The 26,260-nt window shown below is 37.9% G+C and overlaps 1 protein-coding gene across 1 annotated transcript; it reads right to left on the reverse strand.

The window, feature by feature from the left end:
- Nucleotides 1–3,203: 3,203 nt before the first annotated feature.
- Nucleotides 3,204–24,611, reverse strand: LOC134801417 (sodium- and chloride-dependent GABA transporter 1). Its single transcript, XM_063773965.1, has 12 exons — nucleotides 24,382–24,611; nucleotides 19,067–19,224; nucleotides 18,393–18,664; nucleotides 16,696–16,797; nucleotides 15,965–16,136; nucleotides 14,400–14,590; nucleotides 11,703–11,883; nucleotides 10,244–10,368; nucleotides 9,651–9,895; nucleotides 8,922–9,125; nucleotides 5,802–5,969; nucleotides 3,204–5,555 (listed from the first exon to the last, which is right to left on the reverse strand). The coding sequence occupies exons 2-12, from the start codon at nucleotides 19,129–19,131 to the stop codon at nucleotides 5,457–5,459; spliced, it is 1,824 nt and encodes a 607-aa protein (XP_063630035.1). The 5' UTR covers nucleotides 19,132–19,224; nucleotides 24,382–24,611; the 3' UTR covers nucleotides 3,204–5,456.
- Nucleotides 24,612–26,260: the final 1,649 nt, after the last annotated feature.

The raw sequence follows: 26,260 nt of genomic DNA on the forward strand, positions 1-26,260 counted from the left end.
CTTTTTTTATGTACTTACATAAATGCTTGGTTTGATCATGGAAATACACAAATAAAGATTTGAGGAGTTCCCTCGATTCCTCGTGGATCCCATTTTGAAATTGATCCAATTTGAAATCTTGTAGGTTAATAACTATTAAGCCAAATAGGTTTAATCATAGGTACTTAACTATTTTTATATAAAGAAAGCTCTTGAAATTCTTCGGATTTCTCCTGAGCATTCTGTACCTAAACATAAATTTATTAGAATGAGGCGAGTGGCTGGTGAGCTGTAGGAATCACAGGGTCGGAGCAGATGTGCTAAAAGGTCCGAAAGCTACTAATTTTTTGACCAAACTTTTGTGGCACAGTGACTCGTGGGCTCTGCAAAATTACGAAAATGCACAGATTAAAAAGGCGTACCTCATAAGCATACATCGGGGTTTTTGGTGCGGGAATGTTTTACACCAGCCAAATAACAGGTAAAAACTGTAAAAAACGATACTAATTTAATATTTCTAAGCACATTTGGACCTTACTACCTACGTTTAATTCAAGTTTGGTAATTATTTTACAATAAACAAAGTTATAAATACACGAAATCATTCCCGCACCGAAAACCCCGATGTATAGGGGCCCACTGATTAACAGTCCGCCGGATGGTATCGGCCTGTCAGTTGTTCGGAACTGTCAACATTTTGTTCCAACTGACAGGCCGATACCGTCCGGCGGACTGTTAATCAGTGGGCCCCTTATGATGCTTATATAAGGTAGGTACCAGCACCAAAGAAGGCCCATCGTTATTTGTGTTTTTGTTTATTATTTTTCTTATGTTTAATATGTATGTACTTGCAGTTCTGTTTGCGGTACTACTGAACGTAGACGCAAAATTTGAACTTGACCCCATTCACACTTATAAAGGTATGACATTTTGAAAGCAGGCAAGCTAACCGGACCTTCTTTGGCGCAGGTATATATTAGTGTGTTCTCGGGTGTTGTTGTTTCCCGGATTTTTTCCATTGTTATCAAAAACACATTTTTTCTAACATTTAAAAATTTGGTACGTTTCGAATAGAAAATGTTAATAGACACCATTTGGCACTAAAAAAAATGTGATAAAAACTTTTAGTTACACCTCAGAAATGTCATTCGTTCCATTCTGTGAAAATTATCGCAAGTCTGCAATGGGCAATATTAGCCCATTAAACCTATTTAATTAAGGACCTATTTAAATTAATTAATTAAACTTAGGTTTCCTAGATATAGGGCTGTTATGAATTAGCATAAAAAGGTAACGTGACCCCTTCAATAAACTTTATCCTAAAATTTATTGATTTTTATTTTTTATTCAGACAATGTGATTGTGAGGAGACTAATAATTAATAAAGCAAACAAGCTGTAATTAAGATAGCTGTGGCAAATCGCACGTGGGCGATAACACCAGATAAAACTGTTACTCAGATCATATATACACGTTACTAAGTACAGATACGGCGAAAAAAAAAGCGCTGGTGGCCTAGCGGTAAGAGCGTGCGACTTTCAATCCGGAGGTCGCGGGTTCGAACCCCGGCTCGTACCAATGAGTTTTTCGGAACTTATGTACGAAATGTCATTTGATATTTGCCAGTCGCTTTTCGGTGAAGGAAAACATCGTGAGGAAACCGGACTAATCCCAATAAGGCCTAGTTTCCCCTCTGGGTTGGTAGGTCAGATGGCAGTCGCTTTCGTAAAAACTAGTGCCTACGTCAAATCATGGGATTAGTTGTCAAGCGGACCCCAGGCCCCCATGAGCCGTGGCAAAATGCCGGGATAACGCGAGGAAGAAGACTAAGTACAGATACGGCACTCATTACCAAACGGTCGGTTTTGTGACAAAAATATACGGAATTGATCAAAAATTCGGCAAGAAAATGCTTTTTTCTACAAAAGAGACATTATTTATATACAGTATGTAAGTTAACGAAAAACATTTAATGTGTAGACAAACCCGTCAATGTGTAGGTCATACTGAGCAACTTTTACTATGGCCCCAACCCCAAAATCGGGAAAAAAGAATTGACTCGCCCATAGGAAATTTCGACGCTAGACCAGCAAAATGTATGAAACAACCAAATTTTTTCGCGATTTCGGGGTTGGTGCCATAGTAAAAGTTGCTCAGTGTGACAGTCATTAACAGGTTTGAGTAAATGTTTTTCGTTAATTTACATACTGTATTATTATTATATTATAAATGTTGTATACGCGTCATAAATTAAACATGTAGCAAAGCTTCCATCCTATGGGCTTCCCGAGAAATTATGTGAATAGCTGTTAAAAAAAATAAAAGGGTACGTGACTCTGTGATATTTCCTACCTTATTTCGTACCTATATTTATTTAAAAAAACCGGGCAAGTGCGAGTCGGACTCGCGCACGAAGGGTTCCGTACCATAATGCAAAAAAAAAAAACAAAAAAAAAAGCAAAAAAAAAAACGGTCACCCATCCAAATACTGACCACTCCCGACGTTGCTTAACTTTGGTCAAAAATCACGTTTGTTGTATGGGAGCCCCATTTAAATCTTTATTTTATTCTGTTTTTAGTATTTGTTGTTATAGCGGCAACAGAAATACATCATCTGTGAAAATTTCAACTGTCTAGCTATCACGGTTCGTGAGATACAGCCTGGTGACAGACGGACGGACGGACGGACGGACGGACGGACGGACGGACGGACGGACGGACAGCGAAGTCTTAGTAATAGGGTCCCGTTTTACCCTTTGGGTACGGAACCCTAAAAAGGAATTTTGGGAAAGAATAGTGTGTGTATAAAAAAAATGTACAGTATTTGTCTTGCTAATAATTCCACTTGGACATAAGCCTAACTAGTTTTCTTCATTGTGTACTAGTATCTCAACAGTCTTCATCAAATGCGTCAATTATCATCTGTACGGTTACCATCAGTTTGTCACTGACATAAACGCCGTCGAGAACGTAATTTACTTTCTATACATCCCGTTTGCACTAATATGCGAGTGCGAGCGAGATGTATAGAAAGTAAATTACGTTCTCGACGGCGTTTATGTCAGTGACAAACTGATGGTAACCGTACTGGTCATCTTCGACTAGGTACTTACCTGGTCTACTTTTTTGCGGGATCTATTTTTGGTGGCTTTAGCTTAATAAGTCCCGCATCGCATCGCATAGTCCCATTTAAGCTAAACACTTGTAGAATTAAAAACAAACATGATTTATTAACTATTTAATGAAATATATAAATTACGTTGTTGACTATTTCTGTTATGGCAACACTTAAAAATATAATATGAATGTACAACGATAAAACACAACATTTGATATGTGACAGTTTTTGGATGTACAACTAAAATTTAGACCATGTTTCAAAAGTTTCATATTTTTCACATAATTTTAATTGACATAATTTGTCATGTTCTTTCATAATTGTAGCGTAATTTATTACTTAGATTAAAATAAAGTACACAAAAGTATGCAACTAAATTTAAATCTAAAGTATCTATATTTTAGTATTTAAAATACATGGAAGCACATTCATCTTAAACCACATTGCTCGCTAGGCTGAAATAAGTATATTGTCATTATCTTTCGTAAAAAGTTCACAATTAGGTAGGTAGCCGTAGAAACATTTTCAGAAATTAACAGTTCAAAAATTACATTATATTTTGGGTTTCACCTAAATTACAATCAAATTTAATTGCCATTATTTAAATGAATTACATTCATAATTTGAAGTTACATAATATCATAAATTGCTCTAAATTGGCACTAAACATAAGTAAATGAATTGAATTAAGCAAATGTAGGAATATATTTTTATAATAATTTACTACCGTAATACATTTATACTTTATATCTTATAATAAACAACTACGAATGTTCACTATGTTTTATATTATTATTTAATAAATTGACGATAGTATAATAAGTGAAAAGTTAATTATAATTTGAACACGATTTAAGTTCTTTTAGTTTGAGTTTATACGAGTATTTTTACTGGACTAGTGACAATCTCCGATGGTTTTTAAATAATCTAATTTTTGATACGGTTTGGTTTCGTTGTCATAATTTTTGGCCGATTTTGCTCCATTACTAAACGCCCTGTATACAACTTCACTCGACTATGAGTACATTTATTGTAATTGTTCTATTTTTGTAGAAAATCTACAGTAGATGTCATCTGAAATATAATTTATAGAATTTTGGTCTCTGACGGAACACTAAATTTTACTAAAAATACCCTTACGAAAAATATGATTATATAAAACGCATTTATATTATATGGAATGAAATCATTAGGAATTACAAAATAAATATTAAAATGCATTTTAACGAATATTTATAATAAATAGCGATTATTTAATCGACTAATAACATAATCTAGTAAAATAATTAAAGCTGATTAACCAAATACGAGTAAATAGGTATAAAAAATATCAATAAATCTAAAATAACAATTATGTCATAATTTACATCTCGACTTATCTCTTTAAATATTTGTATTCATTCAAGATTATGTAAAACAATTTGTAAATAATATTAATCTCATTTAAACTCTTGCATCCATGTAAATAATTTAGTGATTAAATAGTTTCAGGTATAGACAATATATATTATCTTAAAATACATTTCCTAAAACACCATACAGATTCGAAAACACGCGTCCCGTTGCGTTTATAATATTTTTAATTTAAACATTTAAACTACCAAAACACCAATTAAAACTATACCTATTTCCTTTAAGGATAACAAGATTAAATAGCAGGACACACACACAAACAGGCATTTATATACTGTATTATATCTGATCCATTTACGAACACATGAAGTCAATAAGTTCATCACTACATCTCTTTTCTAGATAAAATTGTAATTAATTTTGGCAACATCTTTGCTTGTTAAACACTCACAGGTTACTGGACTCTTAGAAATATTGATTATAATTATAAAATACAATTGAATACAAGCTTAAATACAATCTAAGCACTAAGCTTCATGGAAGACAACAATAGTAACAGAGTTTATACTTCGTAACATAGTCCCACTCATACGGTTCGCTTAACTTTTTAATGTTCTAACACAACTCCTAAATATAGAAATATAGCGTAAATCTAACATACATGAACGCGTCGCAACGCACCCAAAAGAGTCACAAATTAAAATTACACTAACTCATAAAAATATTTAAAATATTTTAGAGTATTCAATCAAACCGAGTAGTTAATCGAGTTCCTACAGCGGTAATTCATTATTATTTATAATTTATGACACATTACACACCGTAAAAGGTGTCAAAATTGTGCGTGGATTTAGAATATCAATTCTTGTTCGAGCTTGTGTAGTCAAATTTAAGATTAGACGAAACTAAATTATGTCATCTCCGAGTCGTTGTAAAGTGAATCTTATGTTAAACTACACAAGGTTGTAATCCCGAAAGTCCTTGAGATCGCGGTCATAAGACTAGTTTAAGCTGAAGCTACGCCGTGCTTCTGAATCTCCTCAGCCTGCATCTTGGTGCGCAGCGACGGCACATCCTCCGGGATACGGACGATCTTGTGGAATTTCTGTAAAATCAAATACGTATTAATTTTGACAAAAAAACAATTTTTGATACAAGCTTTTATCGCTGACTGTACTTTTCTTTCAACAGGCAACTAATATCGTACTCATTTTGAGACAAGAAGAATAATTTAAAAGAAAAGGTCTGGGTCTTGAAACGTACTTTGATAATTGCATATTCGAGCGATAGAGAGGTGGATAAAGAAATTAAGATTTTCGTAGGCCCTTTGATACCAATGGTATAAACGCACCTCACTCGTAGTACCCGGCGTGACTCGCCACAGATACACCATGTACCCTGGGATACACAGCATGGAGGACAACGCCGTGAACCAGCCAAACGCATGCGCCCACCACGGGTACTCGTAGTTCATGTATTTGATCGGAGTCCATTGCACCAAGTTGAAGATGAACACGCTCTGTTGGATAAAAACGAGATATTATATTTATTATTCTGATAAGGAATGCCGTTTAAACTAAAAGCAATAATGTATTTAATTTTTCAATCACTTTCAAAAAATTTATGCATTATCATTTACTCTTTGGTCAACTTCAGGAACGCTGATTAATGGAGCACCTATTAAAAAGTGTCCAGGTTGTAAAATACAGGTAATCAGAATTCTTAGCGCTGGTTGATAACAAAGGAAAAGAGTTTAACACACCTTCAATCTATGTGATGACTATATTATGTATACTGTTCGTCAAAGAAATTAATCTAAATTTTAATCCAAACCGAGTGATATTTCCTATACATACATATTTACTAGTAGTTCGCCCCGAACTGAGAACTCGCGGTTAACCAAAAATTATATAGCGATTGACTTTGTTGCACCTACTTAGGTACTCGTATAGTGCGACATAAAATAATAGAAAATAAATGAGGGCGCCACTTTCTACGTAACTGTCACATTTTTAACGTAAAATGCTTAGGCCGTGGTTTTTCTGGCCAGTCACACGCGACCGGCGGCGTCTGGACGTGCGTCGCACGCTGTGCCACACGCCGTCGGTCGCGGGTGCGTGGGTTTTCTGGCCCGCGGCCACCCGTCGTCGGGGAAGGAGCTCAGTCGCATTGTGCCCGCTTTGAGTGAGAGACAGTGGTATATTTTCAAAATCGGTACTAGGAAAGCAGATCGAACATGGTGGATTTCCTTTTCCTGGTGACGCAAGATTACCAGGTTCAGATATTTATTTTCCACACTTTGTCATAGGAGATGGGGGCTTCAAGTTATTGCCTAGACTTATGAAGCCATATTCTAATGCCCAAAGTCAAGTAGATATTCTTAAACGACAATACAACTACAGGCTTAGTCGTGCACGAAGAACTGTGGAAAGTGCGTTTGGTATATTATCTAATGTTTTCCGAGTGTTTCATACACCTATATTACTCAAAAACACAGACACAGTAGACTACTTAATTCTCGCAAGTTGCTGTCTTCATAACATGCTAATGGAAAATAAAAGCAATGAAAACCCCACAAACTCTAATACCAGCAACAATAACACGAATCAAAGCAATTTGACGGCACTTCGACGGACTGGTGGTGTAGGTGGAGTCGCAGGAATAAATTTAAGAAATGAGTTGAAAGACTATATATGTTCACCTCAAGGGTCAGTGACATGGCAATTAAATATGGTGTAATTATAGGTACTAAGAATGTAAAATTGTAAATAAACACTCACCTGGAATTTTCATTGTTTCACTAATATTTTCCCATTTTCTGTGCTTTAAATTGTTATTTTTATAATCTTTGTCAGACGCGTCGAACAATATAGGATTACAACGTATTAGATTTATTAATAATTCATCGTTGTCTTTATTGAAATGAGACATTTTCAATATCAAGACGCCACCCGCCGTCCGTCGCTATTCTACAAAAATGATAGCGACCGACGCGTGCAGCGTGTGACCTTCGCCCGTCGACCTACCCGCCGCCGGCGGCGTTTCAGAGAAACCACCCTCAAACATTCCCGAACAAAACATCCGAACGTCGTCGGCGGCGGACACGCGTCGGTCGCCGGCCGCCGGCGACGGGTGGTCAGAAAACCCAGGGCCTTACACATGGCAACAATTTAGTATGGACATTTTTGAGTACCATTTTATTTAATTTCTACTATTTTATGTCGCTCTATAGGCGGCAATGGATCAAAGATCGCGTGGATTTATTGCAAGGTCTGTGGAGCCCTTTACTGATAGATTTAAGCAAAGAGTAGTATGTATAATATAGTTGGCCAAGCAGATTTTGTCAGTAGAAAAAATGTAGGCGCGAAGGGATATGGTCTCATAGAAAATTTGAGTTTCGCCACAGAATAAATAATAGTACTAACGGAAACGGGAAACTTCCTACAAAACCGAAGTTTGACAGCGGTTCAGGGTCGAATCATGCTATCCCTTTCTAATATATGGCACTATCCCTTTCGGCTATTTAGGGTTGTCAAAATTCAAGTGATTATCTTATCTGTGGTCGTGCACGCAAAAGGAAGTCAAGTGGTGCCAACCCTAATAATTGCTCGGAGCAATGCTGAGCCGAGCGGAGCCGAGTTTGACCGAAGTTAGGAGTTTCGCACCCCTGGTTTCGCGCCTTTTTCTACTGACAATATTTGCTTTTTTGCATCAATTTTGAAGCGCCATTTACAAGTTTAACGTTAAGTAATATATAGATGGCGCTATTTTTTCGAATAAAGGGCTTCGTATACGGCTGTCCCTCCCCTGGATTTAAGTCACCACCATAGAGATTAAAATAAACTGTATCTATGCTAAGCCGAAATATTTCCTGTCAAATGTCGAATACGTATATTATGTTTATTCTATTTTATTTGTATCTTGCTAATTATTTCAAAATGGTAAATTTAAAAACGATATTATAAAAGTGTAAGTCGAGCACTTTCATTTGATACTAAACTCGACCATGTTTCTTGCAAAAAATGACCAGAATAGCAAGACCTCTCACAAACAACTTTTTGGCCTTCTAAGCTCTCCTAGCTCAATAACCCCTTGATCGTGCCTGCTCATAATTTAATGACTAAAATATAATGCCCTCGACTACACGTTTACCCAATTTCATTTAAATTAGAACAAATTTACTTAAGTTATTGAGTATCAAACTATCTTCTGACAGTTCAGCTTAAAAACATCGAAAAGCCGGGACGTGCCGCTAGCCAGCCGCGTGTTCAAAGTCGAATGTAAGAACTTCGCTTCGCTTCGCTCGCTCGTTCGATTACACATACGATCATTTCACCTACATGTAAATGCTCATGCCTAGCAAATTCACAAATTTGCACTCCAAACAGCTTCTGATTACTTACCGACGATTTATATAGGTATTTGAAATGAAAATGCACAAACGATATGAATAAATTAAACAAAAACTTACAATACATATAGCAGGCGTGAATCCGACCCAACAGAACTTCCACCAGATAGTGGGGTAGTAGCCGATCATCTCCTTGATGCCATCGTAGAAGCGGTTCACGCCGAAGGCCCAGGAGATGGACACGCACTCGAAGAAGATGAGGAAGAGCAGACAGAAGCCGGACACGGCGTACGAGTCCAGGATTTGGAACACGTACATACCGCCCTGGAGAATGAACATATATGATAGTTTGCAAACATTGTAATGAGTTCCGTTAAATTTTAAAGGACAATTAAAAAAGCATTGCTGTTATAAAGTTGGTAGAGTAATATTAAATTTATAACTATATAAGTGATTTGTTAGTCGACCTAAGGTTTAATTTGACCTAATTTGTTTATGCCTATTTAGTTTTCTACGATGCTTTTAATATCCCTTCTAAGGTACAATTTACTATTTAGGTACTTTATTGTAATCTCGTCTTAGATCTCATAAAATTTAGAGGATATGACGATACACTTCGTAGAGCTATATCCACCGTTACACCTATTTAACTTTCAGAGATCCAGACAACTTAACCCAACGTAGGTCCAAAGACTAATAATATAAGTCCTGATCTAATCCCCAATCCACATTGAGCTGGCATAATAACAATTCAACTTTCACGTTAAGAGGCTTGTCGCCAGCAGTGGAACCGATTTAGGCTAAGTATGATGATGATGATGACTTAAAAATAATAAAAAAACAGCTTACCTCAGAAATACAAGACAGCCCAACCAAATACGAAATGAAACAAGTAATCGCAATGAAGATTTCCTTCCTCCTCCTCAGCAACTTCGGCCACTCATCAATAACGGCCGTGATGAAGCCTTCCATGGTGCAGAACTGGCTGTCCAGGCCGATGAGGAGCAGCATGAAGAAGAAGAGACAGGACCAGAGCGGGGCGCCCGGGAGCTGGAGAACCGCTGATGGGTAGGCGAGGAAAGCTAGACCAGGACCTGGAATATAAAAGCATTAAAGATAAGATACATATGAAGAGGCATTTATTGTGACAATCACTAAACACGTACGAGCATGTACAGACAACAGGAGCAGAGAAATAAAAATGTGAGAGAATATAAGAGGATTCGTGTAGTGACTGAAGGAAAAGAAGGAAATGTGAGAATTTTGATTAAAATCTATAAATATTGTGAACAGCTTCAATATATAGAGTCGGACCAAGCTAAATCTGCATGGTATTTGCAATGACAAAGTGTGGCAATGTCATCATTATTGTCCAATTGACACGCTCACTAACTTTGTTCTGTTCAAATCGATGCAAAGAGAAGCTGTGCGAGGAAGTTTACCTGAGGCAGCCACTTCAGCTACCGGCCTTTGCTGCTCGTGGGCCATGAAGCCGACGACGGAGAAGATGACGAATCCGGCGAACATGGACGTACTGGAGTTGACGGTGCATACTATCAACGCGTCTCTGGAACAAAGGCATTATGTTTAGGAATATTAGTCTAGTTTAGACCAACCAATGATTTTGATCATTTAATCCAGAATCCGATACGAAAAAAGAGTAGCTGAATAGTAGCGAGATTAGTCCTGCTTGATGATCAATCATTCTGAAGCAACTGATCTTGTTTTTAATAAATATTCAATTCAATTTGAACTATTATGCTGCGTCAGTGCGTGACTAAGGCTAAGGCCAAAACTTTATTCTCATTATTAAAAAAAAAGAAATTGCCGATTGACATCACGTATTTCAAAAGCCGACGTAGCTAATTTCATCTTCAATCTTCATATGCAATCATTATTTTGAATGAATCAATCAAGTATTTCCAAGCATTATATAATAGCTAATGTAAAATGACTACAGAATTTAGGGAGATCCCGTATCTAAGTTACCTACTAAGTATAGTTAGTTGAGCTAAAATTAGGCGACCCAAAACTATGTCAAATACTAAGCGCCCCATAATCATTGTTTAAATACGATTTAAGTAGATACTTAAATGTTATACTCATTTCCTCATAGTACACGGAAAGATATTGTTATCAAAAGCAAAATATTGACACAAACATTATGTCTGGAGTTTCGCGTTATCTAAGTGAATTAAAAATATAAACAATGATTGTGTCAGACTTCGCATTTTCAAGGTAGAAACACAGAATAAATACTAGTACTACCGTAGAAAGGACACTTCCTACAAAACCGAAGTTCGACAGCGATTCAGGGACGAATCATGCTGTCCCTTTCTAATGTAAGGCAATATCCCTTTCGGCTATTTAGGGTTGTCAAAATTCAAGTCATTGTGGTCGTGCACGCAACAGGAGTGTCGCCCCATTGGTAGAATTTAGAGATGCGAAATATATTACTTATTTAACACAATATTTTATTTTTATCTTGTCATACTGTGAGTGGCTAACGGCCTTGAGGTCAATTCTAATTTAACAATTTGTTATGTTTTTGAAATGGTTTTGATGCGACTTTCACTTCATTTCGCATGATCCATTTAGGTGGTCTAGGGGTTCATGGCGTTAGCCGCGATAGCTAAAGACGCTGGTTCGAATCCGGCCTTCACTTGATTATTTAAAGGGGCCCACAAATTACCATCAGTTCGCCGGACGATATCAGCCTCATCAGCTCAGTTAATCGCAAAAGGTGACAGATCCGAACAACTGACAGGCTGATATCGTCCGGCGAACTGGTAATCTGTGGGCCCCAAGTCTTTTTTGCCGAACCAAATTACGTCACACGAAATTATGTCATTTATGTCAAACTAAATTATGCGAAAATAAATTATATCAAACTAAACTTACTTGTACACGTTATTAGTGAACTTGTTATAACTGCCGAGGGCCACGAGAGTGCCAAGGCCGAGTCCGTACGAGAAGAAGATCTGCGTGACGGCGTCGATCCACACCTCCGACTCGAACAGCTTCGACATGTTCGGCATCACGTAGAACTTGATGCCTTCCATCGCGCCGGGGAGGGTTATACCTGGGACACGAAAAAAATTGTTATAAGCAAACCAAAAGCAAACATAGGTACTTAAAGAGCGTGAAGTAGTAGGTAATAGAGCCTGACCAAGCTAAGGGTTCATCCATTAATTCGTCATACGTTTAGGGGGAGGGAGGGAGGTCAAGAAAATGTGAAATGTTGTGACAAGGGGGAGGGGGGAGTCACATCTTGTGTGACGTCCGTCACTTTAACCACTTCGGCCGCGTACGCAACCGGAGCTTCGTAACCAGTTGCGATCGAAGACTTTTTCGGTCTTGTACGAAACCAGTTGCGATCAAATACTTTTTTCTTCTCATACGTAACCAGTTACGATCGAACACTTTTCGTTTTTGTACGAAACCTCTCGACCGTTCATAGGTACCAGCAAAGACCTTCCTTAATATAAAGTACTGTACACGTTATACACGTAGGGCAGCCTTCGCCCGCCGCGCCGTGACAAATCACGCTCACTACACTCCGCTCCGCAGATTGTCACGGCGGGCGAGGGCTGCCCTCCCTCCGCGCCTCCGTTTTCGGAATTGCTCTCTAGGGGTACGTAGAAATACGTCTACCTTACCACTTAACTGACCTGTGTACCAGTACCTACGTGTATAACGTGTACAGTAAGGTCTTTGCGGGTACCTATGAACGGTCGAGAGGTTTCGTACAAAAACGAAAAGTGTTCGATCGTAACTGGTTACGTATGAGAAGAAAAAAGTATTTGATCGCAACTGGTTTCGTACAAGACCGAAAAAGTCTTCGATCGCAACTGGTTACGAAGCTCCGATTGCGTACGCGGCCGAAGCGACTTTACACTTCGGCCGCGTACGCAACCTGCATCTGTAATCGAAAATGGTTTTTATTTTTTTATTCACTGTTAACAGTTAAATAACGCCAAGTGTGACAGTACGTATTATGTATGTATGTATGTAAACACTTTATTGTACATAAGACAGGTTTAATTACAATGGGACAAAAAATATATATAATGTACAAAGGCGAACTTATCCCTATAAGGGATCTCTTCCAGTCAACCTTTGAGCAATTGAGAGTAAATTAAAACAAACATGATAGACAAACGAACACTATATACAAAAAAGTAAACTATGGTTCAATTATTACGCAATTAAATAATTAAAACCTATAGCCTATAATATAATAATATATACCTACATATTATACACATATATAATACATATTAATAAAGATACATACATAAATATAAATATATACACTATCACAATTTAATAAAAAATACTTAGTACTCAACCAGAACACAAGTCATTGGAGAGCCATAACTTATGCAAATTTTTCTTGAGTGAAGCTACCGACGGTGACTGTCTAAGCCTAAGGGATACCGGCAACTTGTTCCACAACTGTACAGCGCGCACTGTAAATAACTTAGAGTACGACCGGGTCTTGTTACACGGTACAGCTAGAGTCAGGTTCGCACTTAATCTCAAACGATGACCACTGCCGTCCGCCAGGTATGTAAATCTTTCAGAAAGATATCGAGGGGCCGTCGGATTAAACAGGACGTTGAAAAGCAACGTCAGAATATGTTTGTCCCTGTGTCGACGGATCGGAAGCCAACGGAGCTGAGAACGGAAGTCGGAGATGTGGTCATACTTCCGCAACCCAAAGATATATCGGATACATACATTTTGCAGACGCTCTAGCTTATCAAGTAGTTCCTCCCTCAGGTCCAAGAACGCAATGTCACCATAGTCTAAAAGTGGCATCAGGAGGGATCACGCAAGAGTCAGCTTGGTGTGAACCGGGAGGAAGTTCTGGAGACGCCTTAAAGAGTGGAGAGATGCAAACACTCTTTTACTCACTTCAGCCATATGCGCAGACCAAGAAAGCGTCTCATCCATGGTGATACCCAAATTCCTAACAGTAGAGGAGAACGTGATGGGAGTTCCATCAAAAAGAATGTCGGGTACCACCACTTCTGAGAGCTTGCTAATATAATAAGGACTTCCAATAACAATTGCTTGCGATTTCTGTGCGTTAATTTTTAAACCGAAGTTACACGCCCAGCTGCGAATCAATTCAAGATCGTAATTTATCAGACTGACTAGGGAGGAGACATCATCAATGCCAGCCGCTGCATAGATCTGTAGGTCGTCCGCATATAGATGGTAAGAGGATCTAAGGGAGTCTGTGATACCATTAATAAAAATAGAAAATAGTAGAGGTGAAAGCACTCCCCCCTGTGGAACGCCAGCGGAGAGTTCGCACCAATCAGAAAACCTATCATCAAGCAAAACACGCTGGCGCGTATTAAAGACCTATCTTTCTCCTATGAAAAATTGTGACAAGGGGAGAGGGGGAGGTCAAAAAAAATCGAAATTTTTGAGTGATGTAATTTAATGGATGACCCCTGTTCAGAAGGAATTGTGTGACAGGACAGTGAAGTTGACCACTTTGCCGGTCCACCGCACGCCCTTACAGGTGCAGAAGAACATCACTCGCTGAAGTATAGTTCTACACTGGTTGGTTTGTTGACTAACCTCTGATCAGTAGCACGGTCAAAAGGAAGTACGGAAACAGAGCAGTGAAGTAGACAACTTTCCCGGTCCACCGCACGCCCTTCCAGATGCAGAAATAGCATAACACCCACACCAGCAGCAGGGTACCGGCCAGCTCCCAACGGATGTTTCCGATGTGCTCGATACCGCTCGAGATTTGGAGGGCTCGACGTCTGTAAGGAAGAAATTACAGATTGTTAATGATAGTAAAATGGAAAAACTTTAAGAAACGCTTAATTATATACTTAATTTTGACCATAGAGTACAAAATCTGAAGACAGTAAGTGTTTTAGCTGTTGAGGCTCCAAACACACAAGATGAAATGAATGATGACAACAAAGCCGACTTACAACCAAAATTGGGGGTCTTGTCAGAAAACGACAAGGAGTTGAGGTTCTTGCAACCCACAGATGATACTCATACTCATACTCATACTCATTCTTTATTGGTAATAGGTAATTACATGTCAGCTTACATAACTAGTACAAAAAACATTAAAAATTTAAATTAAATACATTAGCTACTTGCGTAGATTTCTATTTTTATCATGAATATTTCGCAGTCAGAAATTCTTCTATATTATAGAACGACCGCTCAACAAGCCAAGCTTTAAGTTTATTTTTAAAAATTAACAAACTAGGTGCGTCTGTTATTACTGTTGGTAAATTATTATACACAGAGGGGCCCATGACGTGTATAGTTTTTGCCGTCTTTGCTAAGCTACGGGGCACTGCTGCTAGTTTGTGCCCGTATCGTGTAATACGGTCGCTATTGTCACCCCGCCTGTGGTATTTATCTAAATTCTCTCGCGTGTATGAGGCTATTTGCAGTATTAAGAGACCTGGCACCGTGATAATCCCTAGGTTAGTGAAGTGTGGCCTTGCAGACTCGTACCATGGAACTCGAGCAATAGCCCTTATAGCTCGTTTTTGGAGCCTAAAGACACGTAGCCAATCGGCCGGACGTCCCCATAGCTCAAGCCCGTATTGAACGATGGACTGTATGCTGGCGAAGTAACAGCTGCGGACTGCCTGAAGCGTAAGTACTGTCATCAGCCTGCCAAGGGCGAAACATGCCCTTCCCAATTTGCCGCACAGGGAATTAATATGACTCTCCCATGTTAGGCTTTGGTCTATTAATGATAATCAGTGATCGTACATTTTCCAGCATTTTTGGTGCAGCAGAGTGGTGTTAACGGAATTGGTATAGATAATTTCAACTGAAATGGTAAATTAAGGTTAATATTAACGTAATTAACGCTAATTAATCATGAGGGTTGAAATTATTTATACCAATTCCGTTAGTGTTAACGGAATTGGCCTCCTCCGCACTCCGCTGCACCAAATCGATTCGCGTGGTGTTAACGGAATTGGTATAGATAATGTCAACTGAAATGGTAAATTAAGGTTAATATCAACGTAATAAACGCTAATTAATCATTAGGGTTGAAATTATTTATACCAATTCCGTTAACAACACTTCGTGCACCAAAAACGCTGGAAAATGTACGATCCCTGATGATAATAGAGATACTGAAGATCACTTACTCCCAGAACTCCTTGACGGGGTCAGAAAGGGCGACTTTTGTAATGTTTTGGCCGTTGAGCACGCAATAGGTGGTCTTGTTGAAGGACGACCAGCAGTTGAGGTTCTTGCGGTCGTACGGATTCACGCAGGAAGCCGTGTTCCAGTAGTTGTCGCAGTTTCTCCATGGGACCTCTGGAAAAACGACATATTCTCTACCGTATTTCAGCTTTGGAACGTTCAACTAATGTACTTATTAAGACAAGACTTTATTCTCAAGGTACTTGATTCTTAGGTCTAACGGATAACTGGTTGACATGGTTTTTACTGTCTTTAATACCAATGCATAAGTGAATCCTTGCAACTGTTGCATCTAAAACATCTTCAATTCTAAATATTCTGTTTTCAAATTTAATATATGAAATATATTCTTTAAAGAAATGAACTGAAGATCAAAACGACTAACATATATTATTTATGGGGTCCCTTTGTTTCCCATAAAGTTTTAAGTCATAATGTATTGTTTGTCATATTATCATTAGTCATAAAACTTAAACCGTTGACTTTTCAGGACTTTCGTAAGGTTATGCTATAGATGGGTTATTAGGTTAGGTTAGGTTTGTTTTATGGCAATTCTGAAAAGTGACGCGTTTCTGAACCAAATAAATTATGACTAACGAAAATGCGGGCAAACAATACATTATGACTTGAAACTTTTTGGGAAACAATAGAGACCCATTATTTATATCTTTACCTGATCGCATGGACATGAAGAAGTAGAAGATGGCCCAGGCAAGGATGACGATGTAGTACACGTTCATCCAGCAGGACATCACGGCCGCCGCGTAGCCAATACCTGTAAATAAATCCTTTTATTATCTCTGAAGTTTAATTTTTAAGTTAAAGCAATAAATATCGCTTTACGCTTTTGTAAAAGCCATTTTTTTTTTGACCGAGCATTAGCGAACCCTCGTTTCAACTTGGGCAAAAATAGTTTCGTATGTCCGGATGTTCTCCTCTGCAGGTCGCAATTCTCAACCGATTCCCGTGAAATTTTGTGAGCAGGTTCGGTTGTTTTTTGGAAACCTCCTTTACTCGTATTTTATTAATTATAAACTATTACAGCCTCAATAGGTTTTAGTAATTTCACCTGTATGTTGTTAAAGCCTCAAATTGAAACATCTGAAAAAAAAACTGTTTACCTATGTGATACACTTACTGACAGAAAGACTGGAAGGAAGCAGAATCTTAAGAATAACCCTACAAAATCCATTATAATTGATCGCGAAGGAAGTAACGACATCCAATTTATCTTCTTTATACAGATCTTCAGTAAAATATCGCCCCTTTTCTCGCCCCAAATTGAAAGCATTCCACAAACCATCGGATTCCAAAAGATGATAAATGTTTTTAAATTTGAGGAAAACAATCGACGAGATCCGAATTTAAAATGGGTTTTTCTGAATAAAAATATACTTTTTTGTTTAACTTGGCGTTTCTAGAACTTTTTAGAAATGGATGAATTGTTTTACACAATTGTTTTTTTTTTAATTTTGAATAACCGATTGAATGGAAAATTTGATTTGGTAATTGATGAAAGAATTACAAAAATAAGTTTCAATTAAACATTCCTTGAATGTTGCAGTTTGCGAGCTTAGGTATAATAAAAGGATGTCAACTTACACCTTACTAAATTCAGTCGTCCTCCCGACATTTTGACATTTATGTTTGTTAGAAAGGGACAAAATTTAACAGATGTGTTATGAATAAGGGGGTTACTTAGTAATTTTAGGGAGAATAGGCCCCGTGCATGAACTATAGGGGGCAGCATAGGGACCGTCAGATTTTTGGCGCGAGGCGTAAATGTGTCGTTTATACTTCCGATGTAGCCCACAAGATCGCAGACATGCTATGCACAAGGAAACGTACCGACGAGAACGGTAGATGGTAGCACTTGCTTTGGCAATGTACATGTGCACATATGTTTCCGATTCAGACCACAAGATGGCAGACCCTCCAACGCGCACGGTCCCTATAGTGTTTATTCGAGGCAAAGAATAAAAGAATAAAACAACACGTAACATTATAACTTAACATGTAAGTCACGAAATGGTCCCGACTCAGCATGATGCTAGCCTGGCTGGGCTAGCGCTGGTCTGCCGTCGGGGCCATGAGCTTGTGCAGCACAAAATGTAACACAATATATAAAACACATTAGCAAAACACAACAAAACATGGGTCACGTCTTAACTACAAATTACTAAATATTGATTCCAATACATTGACTCTACAGTTCACATAGCTCTTCACACCAGAGACAGAAACAGATGGAGAAAGACCGTAAGAGAGAGAAAGTGATACAAAAGCGAGGTCATGACCCTCAATATTGAGGAATAGGACGCAAGGAGGGAGGAATATTATAAACATGCCCAATCAAAAAATAGCAATCACCTTTAAAAATCGGCGCAATCTTGAACACGCCCAGCCCTCCAATCGTCAGCATCTGTCCCATGGCCAACTCCATGAAGAACATGGGTATACCAGCCAGGAACAGCGTCAAGAAGTAAGGAATCAGGAACGCGCCGCCGCCGTTCTTGTAGCAGAGGTATGGGAACCGCCACACGTTCCCGAGGCCGATGGCGAGGCCGACCACGGAGAGGATGAAGTCCAGCTTGGAGGCCCAGGAGCCTCTCTCGGGGAGGTCCGATTTGAGGGCGACATCACTGAAAAAGAGGGGGAATTTGATATTGTTTAGATCAAAGGACGTTTTGGATATATGATATAATGATTTAAATACTGCCCGATTCGAACTTTAAATAAAATACGTCAAATATTACGTCTACGTACGTTTGACACTGACATATTTAATCTATATCGTATCTTGACGTAATATTTGACGTATCCCAAAGTTCGAATCGGACCGAAATTCGAGATAAAATTTAAAAAATTAGAAAGTAGTTTTTTTTTTTGAAAAAAAATTTTTGATAATGTAAAGTAACATTAATAAAACTTAGAAATAATCAAGTTGCTAAAGGTTTAAAAAAGTACTGATAGAAAAATTTTGGTTGAAAACAAAATTTTCCCAATGATTCCCACGTAGAAAATTTTGCAAATTTAAAAAATACCTGGGCTTATTGCTCGTCCCCTGCGCACTGAGCTCGATATCTTGCGTCTCGTTCTTCGCGTCCATCTTGTTCACTCTAACAAAACAAGTTCCGATCAATCTCTAGGGGACTATGACCATTTTGGCAGTGCCTAACAGTCGGGAAGCGTTTGTGGATGTCTGCAACAAAAGTAAAATAACATTTAAAATTTTAAACCCTAAACAAAATTGTTGGCGGGAAAGAGAAGATGCCTTTGCCCAGCAGTGGGACAGAAAACAAAACAGAATTGTGACAGTACTATCATAGAACTATCTCGTTATTTATGAACTAAAAGCTAAACTAAAAACTATAGTGTAAAGTAGTGTAACAGAATATAATTTTCCTAAAAATAAATTTTTTCGGCCTATAGCTTTTCCAGAGATTGTAAGAATTCTGTGGATTAGTTGCCAAGCGGACCGCAGGCTCCCATGAGCCGTGGAAACAAAAACGGGACAACGCGATGAAGGTGAAGATGACGAATAAAAAAATACTAAGGCTTGTGTTGTAGGTACTCAGACAACGGTATATATAATATTCAAATACTTAAATGCATAGAAAACATCCATGACTCTGAGAAACAAATATCTGTGCTCATCACACAAATAAATGCCCTTACCGGGATTCGAACCCAGGACTACCCACTAGGCCAGACCGGTCGTCAGAATGTATAAGTATGAACCTATGAAGTTCTTCTTATTTATAGGCCAATTCGAGTTTTAGTAATTCGATCTGTTTCCTATATAATATTACCTACTGATCTGTCAAAAGTGACGTTACCGGTTGAAAAAATGTAACGTTTGACACTGACAGTTCAGTATCATATCGGAAGCAAATCTAATAACTAAAACTCGAATTGACCTGTTAGTATATTAGCCTTTTTAAAAATGTATCCCGTTGTCGAAGTTACCCCAATGCACCTTAAAGTCATTTTCTCAGTCAAAGCCATATTACTATGTACTCAGCACGAAGCCGTACATAAATAATGGTCCCAGGCGCACCTGATCTCGTCTTTACGGTCTTTATGACTTTACTTAGGGATACAAATCTCCGTAATGCAATGTTCGTGGGGAGGAATTTATACCTGCACCATTTTGAGGGCAATGATATTATATAACTCAACAAATTATACACCTCTAATTCTTAACTCTGATACAAGTGAATACCTAGGTACTCATATTTTGACATTGTATTGAATGGTTTATTTACGTTATAATTTTAGAACTCACCTTTTGACTAAGATGTTGGTAAGCCTTTTAAGTTGTAGCACAAAACGCATCCCTAAGTGGGTAAACTGGGTAATCCCTTGAGATACATCTAATCATCGCATCAAAAGTCTTACAGATCGTTTATCTAATTAAGTTAAAGTAATTATAACCTAATATTACAACAGTTAATTGATTGGGCTTATGAGTCTTAAATTTCATCAGTTTCCCGTATCTTTGCGGATCCTTAAATTGTCTTCTCTGCTGTTGGCATAACTTTTTTCTGCCCGACAAGTCGTTTTCAGAAGATAATTTGTAACTTAGTTTGAAACTTTGACAAGTCCTTCGAAGCCTTGTTTTATTTTTAACCAAGTTAAGAGTTTTGGAAGTAAATTAACAATTTCTCTTTCGACTTAATGCCAGTGTGGGTGAAATGCCTGGTATTTAAAAGAAGGTATTTGCGCTAAATAAGGCACGGATCTATAAGCTTGTCTGCTTTAAAAATTTCATATTTGAATAAGTGTGGATGGGATTTAATTTTGCGTCCATATTCGCCAGTACCATTGAGGAGTGATGAATGCCATATAAGCAAAAGAATGTTAGGGATGAATGTTGATGGACGAAGAGCGGATGGTAGGTCCAAAAAACGATGGATGTATTGTGTAAAAGAGGATATGATATGAGAAAGAGAGGAGTGAGTGCTGATGTGACGAAAGGCAGAGGAGAATGGAAGAGAAAATCAGGTTGTGCCGACCCCACATAACGTGGGATAAGGGCAGGGAGAAGAAGAGACCTTAGTGTATTTTTTCCGAATCAGACTTCGCGTCAAAAGTATACCATTCTCTTCATCTTGCAGTCATAATAATATCTGTCGTAATAGACGATTTGTTAGAGAGTGAACTTTCTGTACCTAGTATACTATTTATTTACATTCTGTACTTATTTTGTGCTTTTGGCGTATTGTTTCGCTTCTATTGACACTGACTGTATGTAGGTATTTACTGTCTATACTTTATTAAGGTGGTGGTATTAATAAAAGATAAAAGTCAAAGGTTAATTGAATAACAAGTGCACCTGGTCTAAATCGAGCCTGACCCGCTATTATCCCATTAGGTAACCAAACTCGGTGCAGCGATTTAAACGGTTACTAGTTTGCAACGTATATGGCTGAATAAATATAGAAATAGAAGAAATGCATGTATTTTAACGCCACAACATAGTACATGAAAAAAAAAGGGAGGCATGCAGACATAAAAGACATTTGGACGCTAAAATAGGATCCCCACTCAGCATAATGCCGCGGCAAACCGTGGCGCTGGTTTTGTGTGGGGACTTGACTTAATCTAAAGTTGATGGTGACACGTACATAGTAAATAGAAAATGTTTCGTTAAAATTTACCTTTCATAGCATACTACTTAACCCTTAAATTAGCAAAAAAATAAATGCATACTTTAACGATGTTGTGCAATAAAAATACGAATATATGGGAGACCGAGCTTTGCTTGGAAAATATATAAAAACTCAAAAATGCGCGTTTTCCCAGAGATAAGAACTAGCAAGATCGATTTATCGCCCCCGAAAACCCCTTTATAGCAAATTCCATCGAAATCCGTAGAGCCGTTTCCGAGATCCCCGAAATATCTAATACCTTAAAACGAGCAATTATTGTATATTAATTTATGTGTTGTATATTATTTTATTCTGTTTTTAGTATTTGTTTTTATAGCGGCAACAGAAATAAAAAGTGAAAGTTCAACTGTCTAGCTATCACGGTTCATGAGTTACAGCCTGGTGACAGACAGAGAGACGGACGGACGGACGGACAGCGGAGTCTTAGTAATAAGGTCCCGTTTTTACCCCTTGGGTACGGAACCCTAAAAACGCGCTTGTGTTAGCAACATTAAAACCGCCTATTATCTAATAGTCCGTGGCGCTCACGACAAAAAAGTGTGATATACGGCAAATGATGATGATGGAATTTCCTTTTGCAGAGTTGCTCCTTTTGACTCACAGATTGATTTACGAAGGGGAGCCAATCGAATTTTTGGTGCAAAATTTTGACTTAAGGGGGGTGCCCACCGAAATTTGTAAAAAATAAAGTTTTGCTATGTGGTCAAGTTTGGTATCATTTTCGTGTAACTCAAGGATGCTAAATTCGTTTCTAATATTTAATTTATACGGTTTCATATAAATAATTTGAAAAAATATGAAAAAAAAAATCCTGTTTTATTTTTTTTCGAATAAATGCCAAAATTTTTCCTATTTTTATATATATATATATACACATATATATATATATATATATATATACACAAAAAATAAAAATTTCATGAAAAAGCCCTACTATTCCTCGTTATAAAAAGTATACACATGGCATATTTATATCTAAAATGTATAGAAAAAAAATGTAGAGCTACTTTCGACCACCAGCGCACTGTATAGTATACAAAGATATGAGTTACAGCTTGAGAATTACGGCGTTTGATGATGATGAGATACCCTTTAGCATAGTGAGTCCTTAGAAACCATAGATCACTTTAGGAACGGGAGCCACCTTGATTTTTGGTGCGGTGTGCTTGAAAAGGTGGGTATGATTTGTCCCATACAATCATAAATTTATGGTAGCATCTGTTTAGGTTTCTGCATTAAGTTTGGTGTCATTATCGAGTAAATTAAAAGAAAAAAAGAGAAATGGACTAATAGTTACATTATTTCGTATTTAAAAGATTTTACTGCCTAATATATTTGTAAACATTCTTTAACATTGCTTATGCTCGGTGCACAACGTAATCCGATTTGAGGGACGTAGCTATACGGAGGAAAATAATTTAAATATTAGTAAATATTTATATTATTAATTTGTATTATATACAATTTATAGATTGGTCTAAAACGTTTATAATGTCTATGTTGTTAGCTGTTTATCTTTTATTATTAAATAGATGTTTCACTTTTATTTGTATTTTGAATATTTAATTACGTAAATGATTTCTGTCTTTTGATTTACTCGAAAATGTCAGCAAACTTATTGCAGAAACCTAAACAGGTGCTTGCGTAAATTTATGATGTTTTGGGACAAATCACCCCACCTTTCATCCCGACTGTATCAAAAATCAAGGTGGATCTCCTTCCTAAAATGATCTAAGGGCTCTAAGGACTCACTATGTATAATAAAAAGGGATCTCATCATCATCAAACGCCATAAATTGCTTAGCTGTAGCTCGCATCGTTGTATCTTGTTCAATGAGTAGTAGAAAGTAGGTCTACATTTAATTTTTTTTGTTCACATTAATGTACAATAAATATGCCATATGTATACGTTTTATAACGAGAAATAGTAGGGCTTTTTCATGAAATTTTTATTTTTTGTCTGCATATTAAAATAAGAAAAATATAGGCTTTTATTCGAAAAAATATAAAATAGAAAAATTTTATTTTTGTTTTTTTTCAAATTATTTATATGAAACCGTATAAATTAAATATCAGAAACGAATTTAGCATCCTTGAGTTACACGAAAATGATACCAAACTTGACCACATAGCAAAACTTAATTTTTTACAAATTTCGGGGGGCACCCCCCTTAAGTCAAAATTTTGCATCAAAAATTCGATTGGCTACCCTTCGTAAATCAATCTGTGAGTCAAAAGGAGCAACTCTGCAAAAGGAAATTCCATCATCATCATTTGCCGTACAATTAAGTGAACACCAGGGACTTAACTGGTGTCAGAATTCAAATGCCGTGACTGAAATATCAAGAAACTTGCTGGTTTCTTGAAGATTCCTTTAAGACAGGTCGGTTCTGTTCTAGGATTTTACGTGTCGCACGATATAATATTCCTTTTGTTGTTTGCCAATCAGGGGATATTTCAAGACTTGTAATTTTAAGCAATTTTGTATCAGAATGTCACTACATCACGAAGTGAAATGACGGGCACCAAGTTAACTTTTTAAGTGGCGGGTACCGTATCAGTAGTGAGTAAATAATAATGTAATATTTAAAATATTATGAATAAATGTCTATGTCTATGTCTAAAACAAACTTACAAAACTTACAAATCCACAAAACTACCAACATCTTAACACAAAAACTTACTTTAAACACACACAGCGTCAGCTACACACACACATCACAAGCATTGTCAAACACGGTTGCGTTTAAAACTCGAAAAACGCTTCTTCGCTTGGCTTAAAAGACTTGCATCCAGGCCATAACTGTTTAAAAAAAAAGGTAAGGCGTGCGGCGCGGCCTCATGCCGTGCTCCGAATGTGGTTTCAACCGGGCTCGTATATGTTACATGACATGTGAACGCGTCAACTGTCAGAGATGGAAAGAATTATGGGCATCGGTAACGAGATTGGGCCCCTCCGGAAGCTGGTATGACGCCGGATGATGCGTTATTGGCGGTACATAGCTGAGCAGTTAGCATAATATTCGTTCTGTTGCCGATTTCGATACGGCTAGTCTCTTGACCAGACCAGGGTACGCTCTTGGGTATTTGAGTGTTTTCTGCTATCAGTCAGTTTCATGCTAGACCGTCAGGGCTGACTTTTAAGCGAGGCCAAAGGCTGAGTGCAAGAAGACAGAGAGTGGACACAGTCTGGTGCTAAAAGGCTACGTTAAAGACTTAAAGATGGTGAGCCTCCGAAGGCCAAGCTCTGCATTATGCGGAGGGCTCGCTGTGAAGCCAAAGGCTGCAGGAAAGGCAAAATCGGACACACCCTGATGGTAAAATACCTGATGGCTGTCATACAGACCGTGAGTTATGCGGACCTGCGAAGCCTGGAGATCAGTCTCCAGGCTTCGCATTGAGTAGCCGAGTTTGCTGTCTTGCGAGGCCAAAGGCTGCGCAACAGGACAGGAGCGCCGAAATCGGAACAAGAGCTTAGCGCACACAAGATATACTTGGTCAAGCAGATCTTGTCAGTAGAAAAAGGCGGCAAATTTGAAAAATGTAGGCGCGAAGGGATATCGTCTCATAGAAAATTTGAATTTCGCGCCTTTTTCTACTGACAAGATTTGCTTGACCATCTATATGTTTGCTGCTGCGTCCTTGATATAGCTTACCAGTTTTATTGTACAGATGGCGGTACTGACGTCAAGTCTGGTAACAAGAGATCATACTCTCTCTTTTACATATTTACTCGCCAAGGTACCTCCAAGTACCTCGCCGAGTAGAATTTAATGGCCGTAACATTTTGTTCCATTTGGCTCATGAAAGTTTAATACAAGGCCGCGTATAGGGCCTTGTATTAAACTTAATTTGACACTATTGTAGTGTGTAGTGTAAAGTGTTGAAATGATTTCTATTAAAGCATATCGTTGAGAGTCCCACATGATTGTCTCGCGCGCCCCGCGTTCCGGTACCGGATGTGTTACAACTACCGTCTAGCCGGTAAGGGCCGCCGTCCATTATTATGAGATTTATGAGCTATATTTTTTTATAGGTAGGTTTATCCTCCTGCCTACATCCTTCCTTTGGAAAGGACATGAGAAATAAAAAAAATGGTGTGGAGTATTTCTCAATGGTAACCAATGGTCTCAATGGTGGTATGGTTCCTTGTAACTCATTATACAACTGTCAAAGTTTATAGAACAAAATAGAAATGTCAATGTCAAGCTGTCATTTTTCAGAAATGGCGACGGCAAGTGGACGCGCCGGCCTGCGCCCGCGCAAAGGTAAGTCTAATCGTGATTAATCTCGTTTTTTAATAACAATTATCTCGTAAGACGTATAATTTATCGATAGTTAAATGATATATTTTCTTTAACTATTCAAAATATTTTGTGATACCATGTTGAAATGTATGTATGTCCTTTGCAGAGTACAAATGTAGGCAATTGAGTTTAAGAAATTGAGACTATATATGTACTTTGCACAGGACATTAACAAAGGAGGGTATATTTTTTATTTATTGACCGTTGTTTTCAGCGTTAGCAGACATAGATAGCGAGGACGATCCTATGTTTCTCC

This window comes from Cydia splendana, chromosome 22 (genome assembly GCF_910591565.1).
Source record: "Cydia splendana chromosome 22, ilCydSple1.2, whole genome shotgun sequence".
Taxonomy (NCBI): Eukaryota; Metazoa; Arthropoda; class Insecta; order Lepidoptera; family Tortricidae; genus Cydia; species Cydia splendana.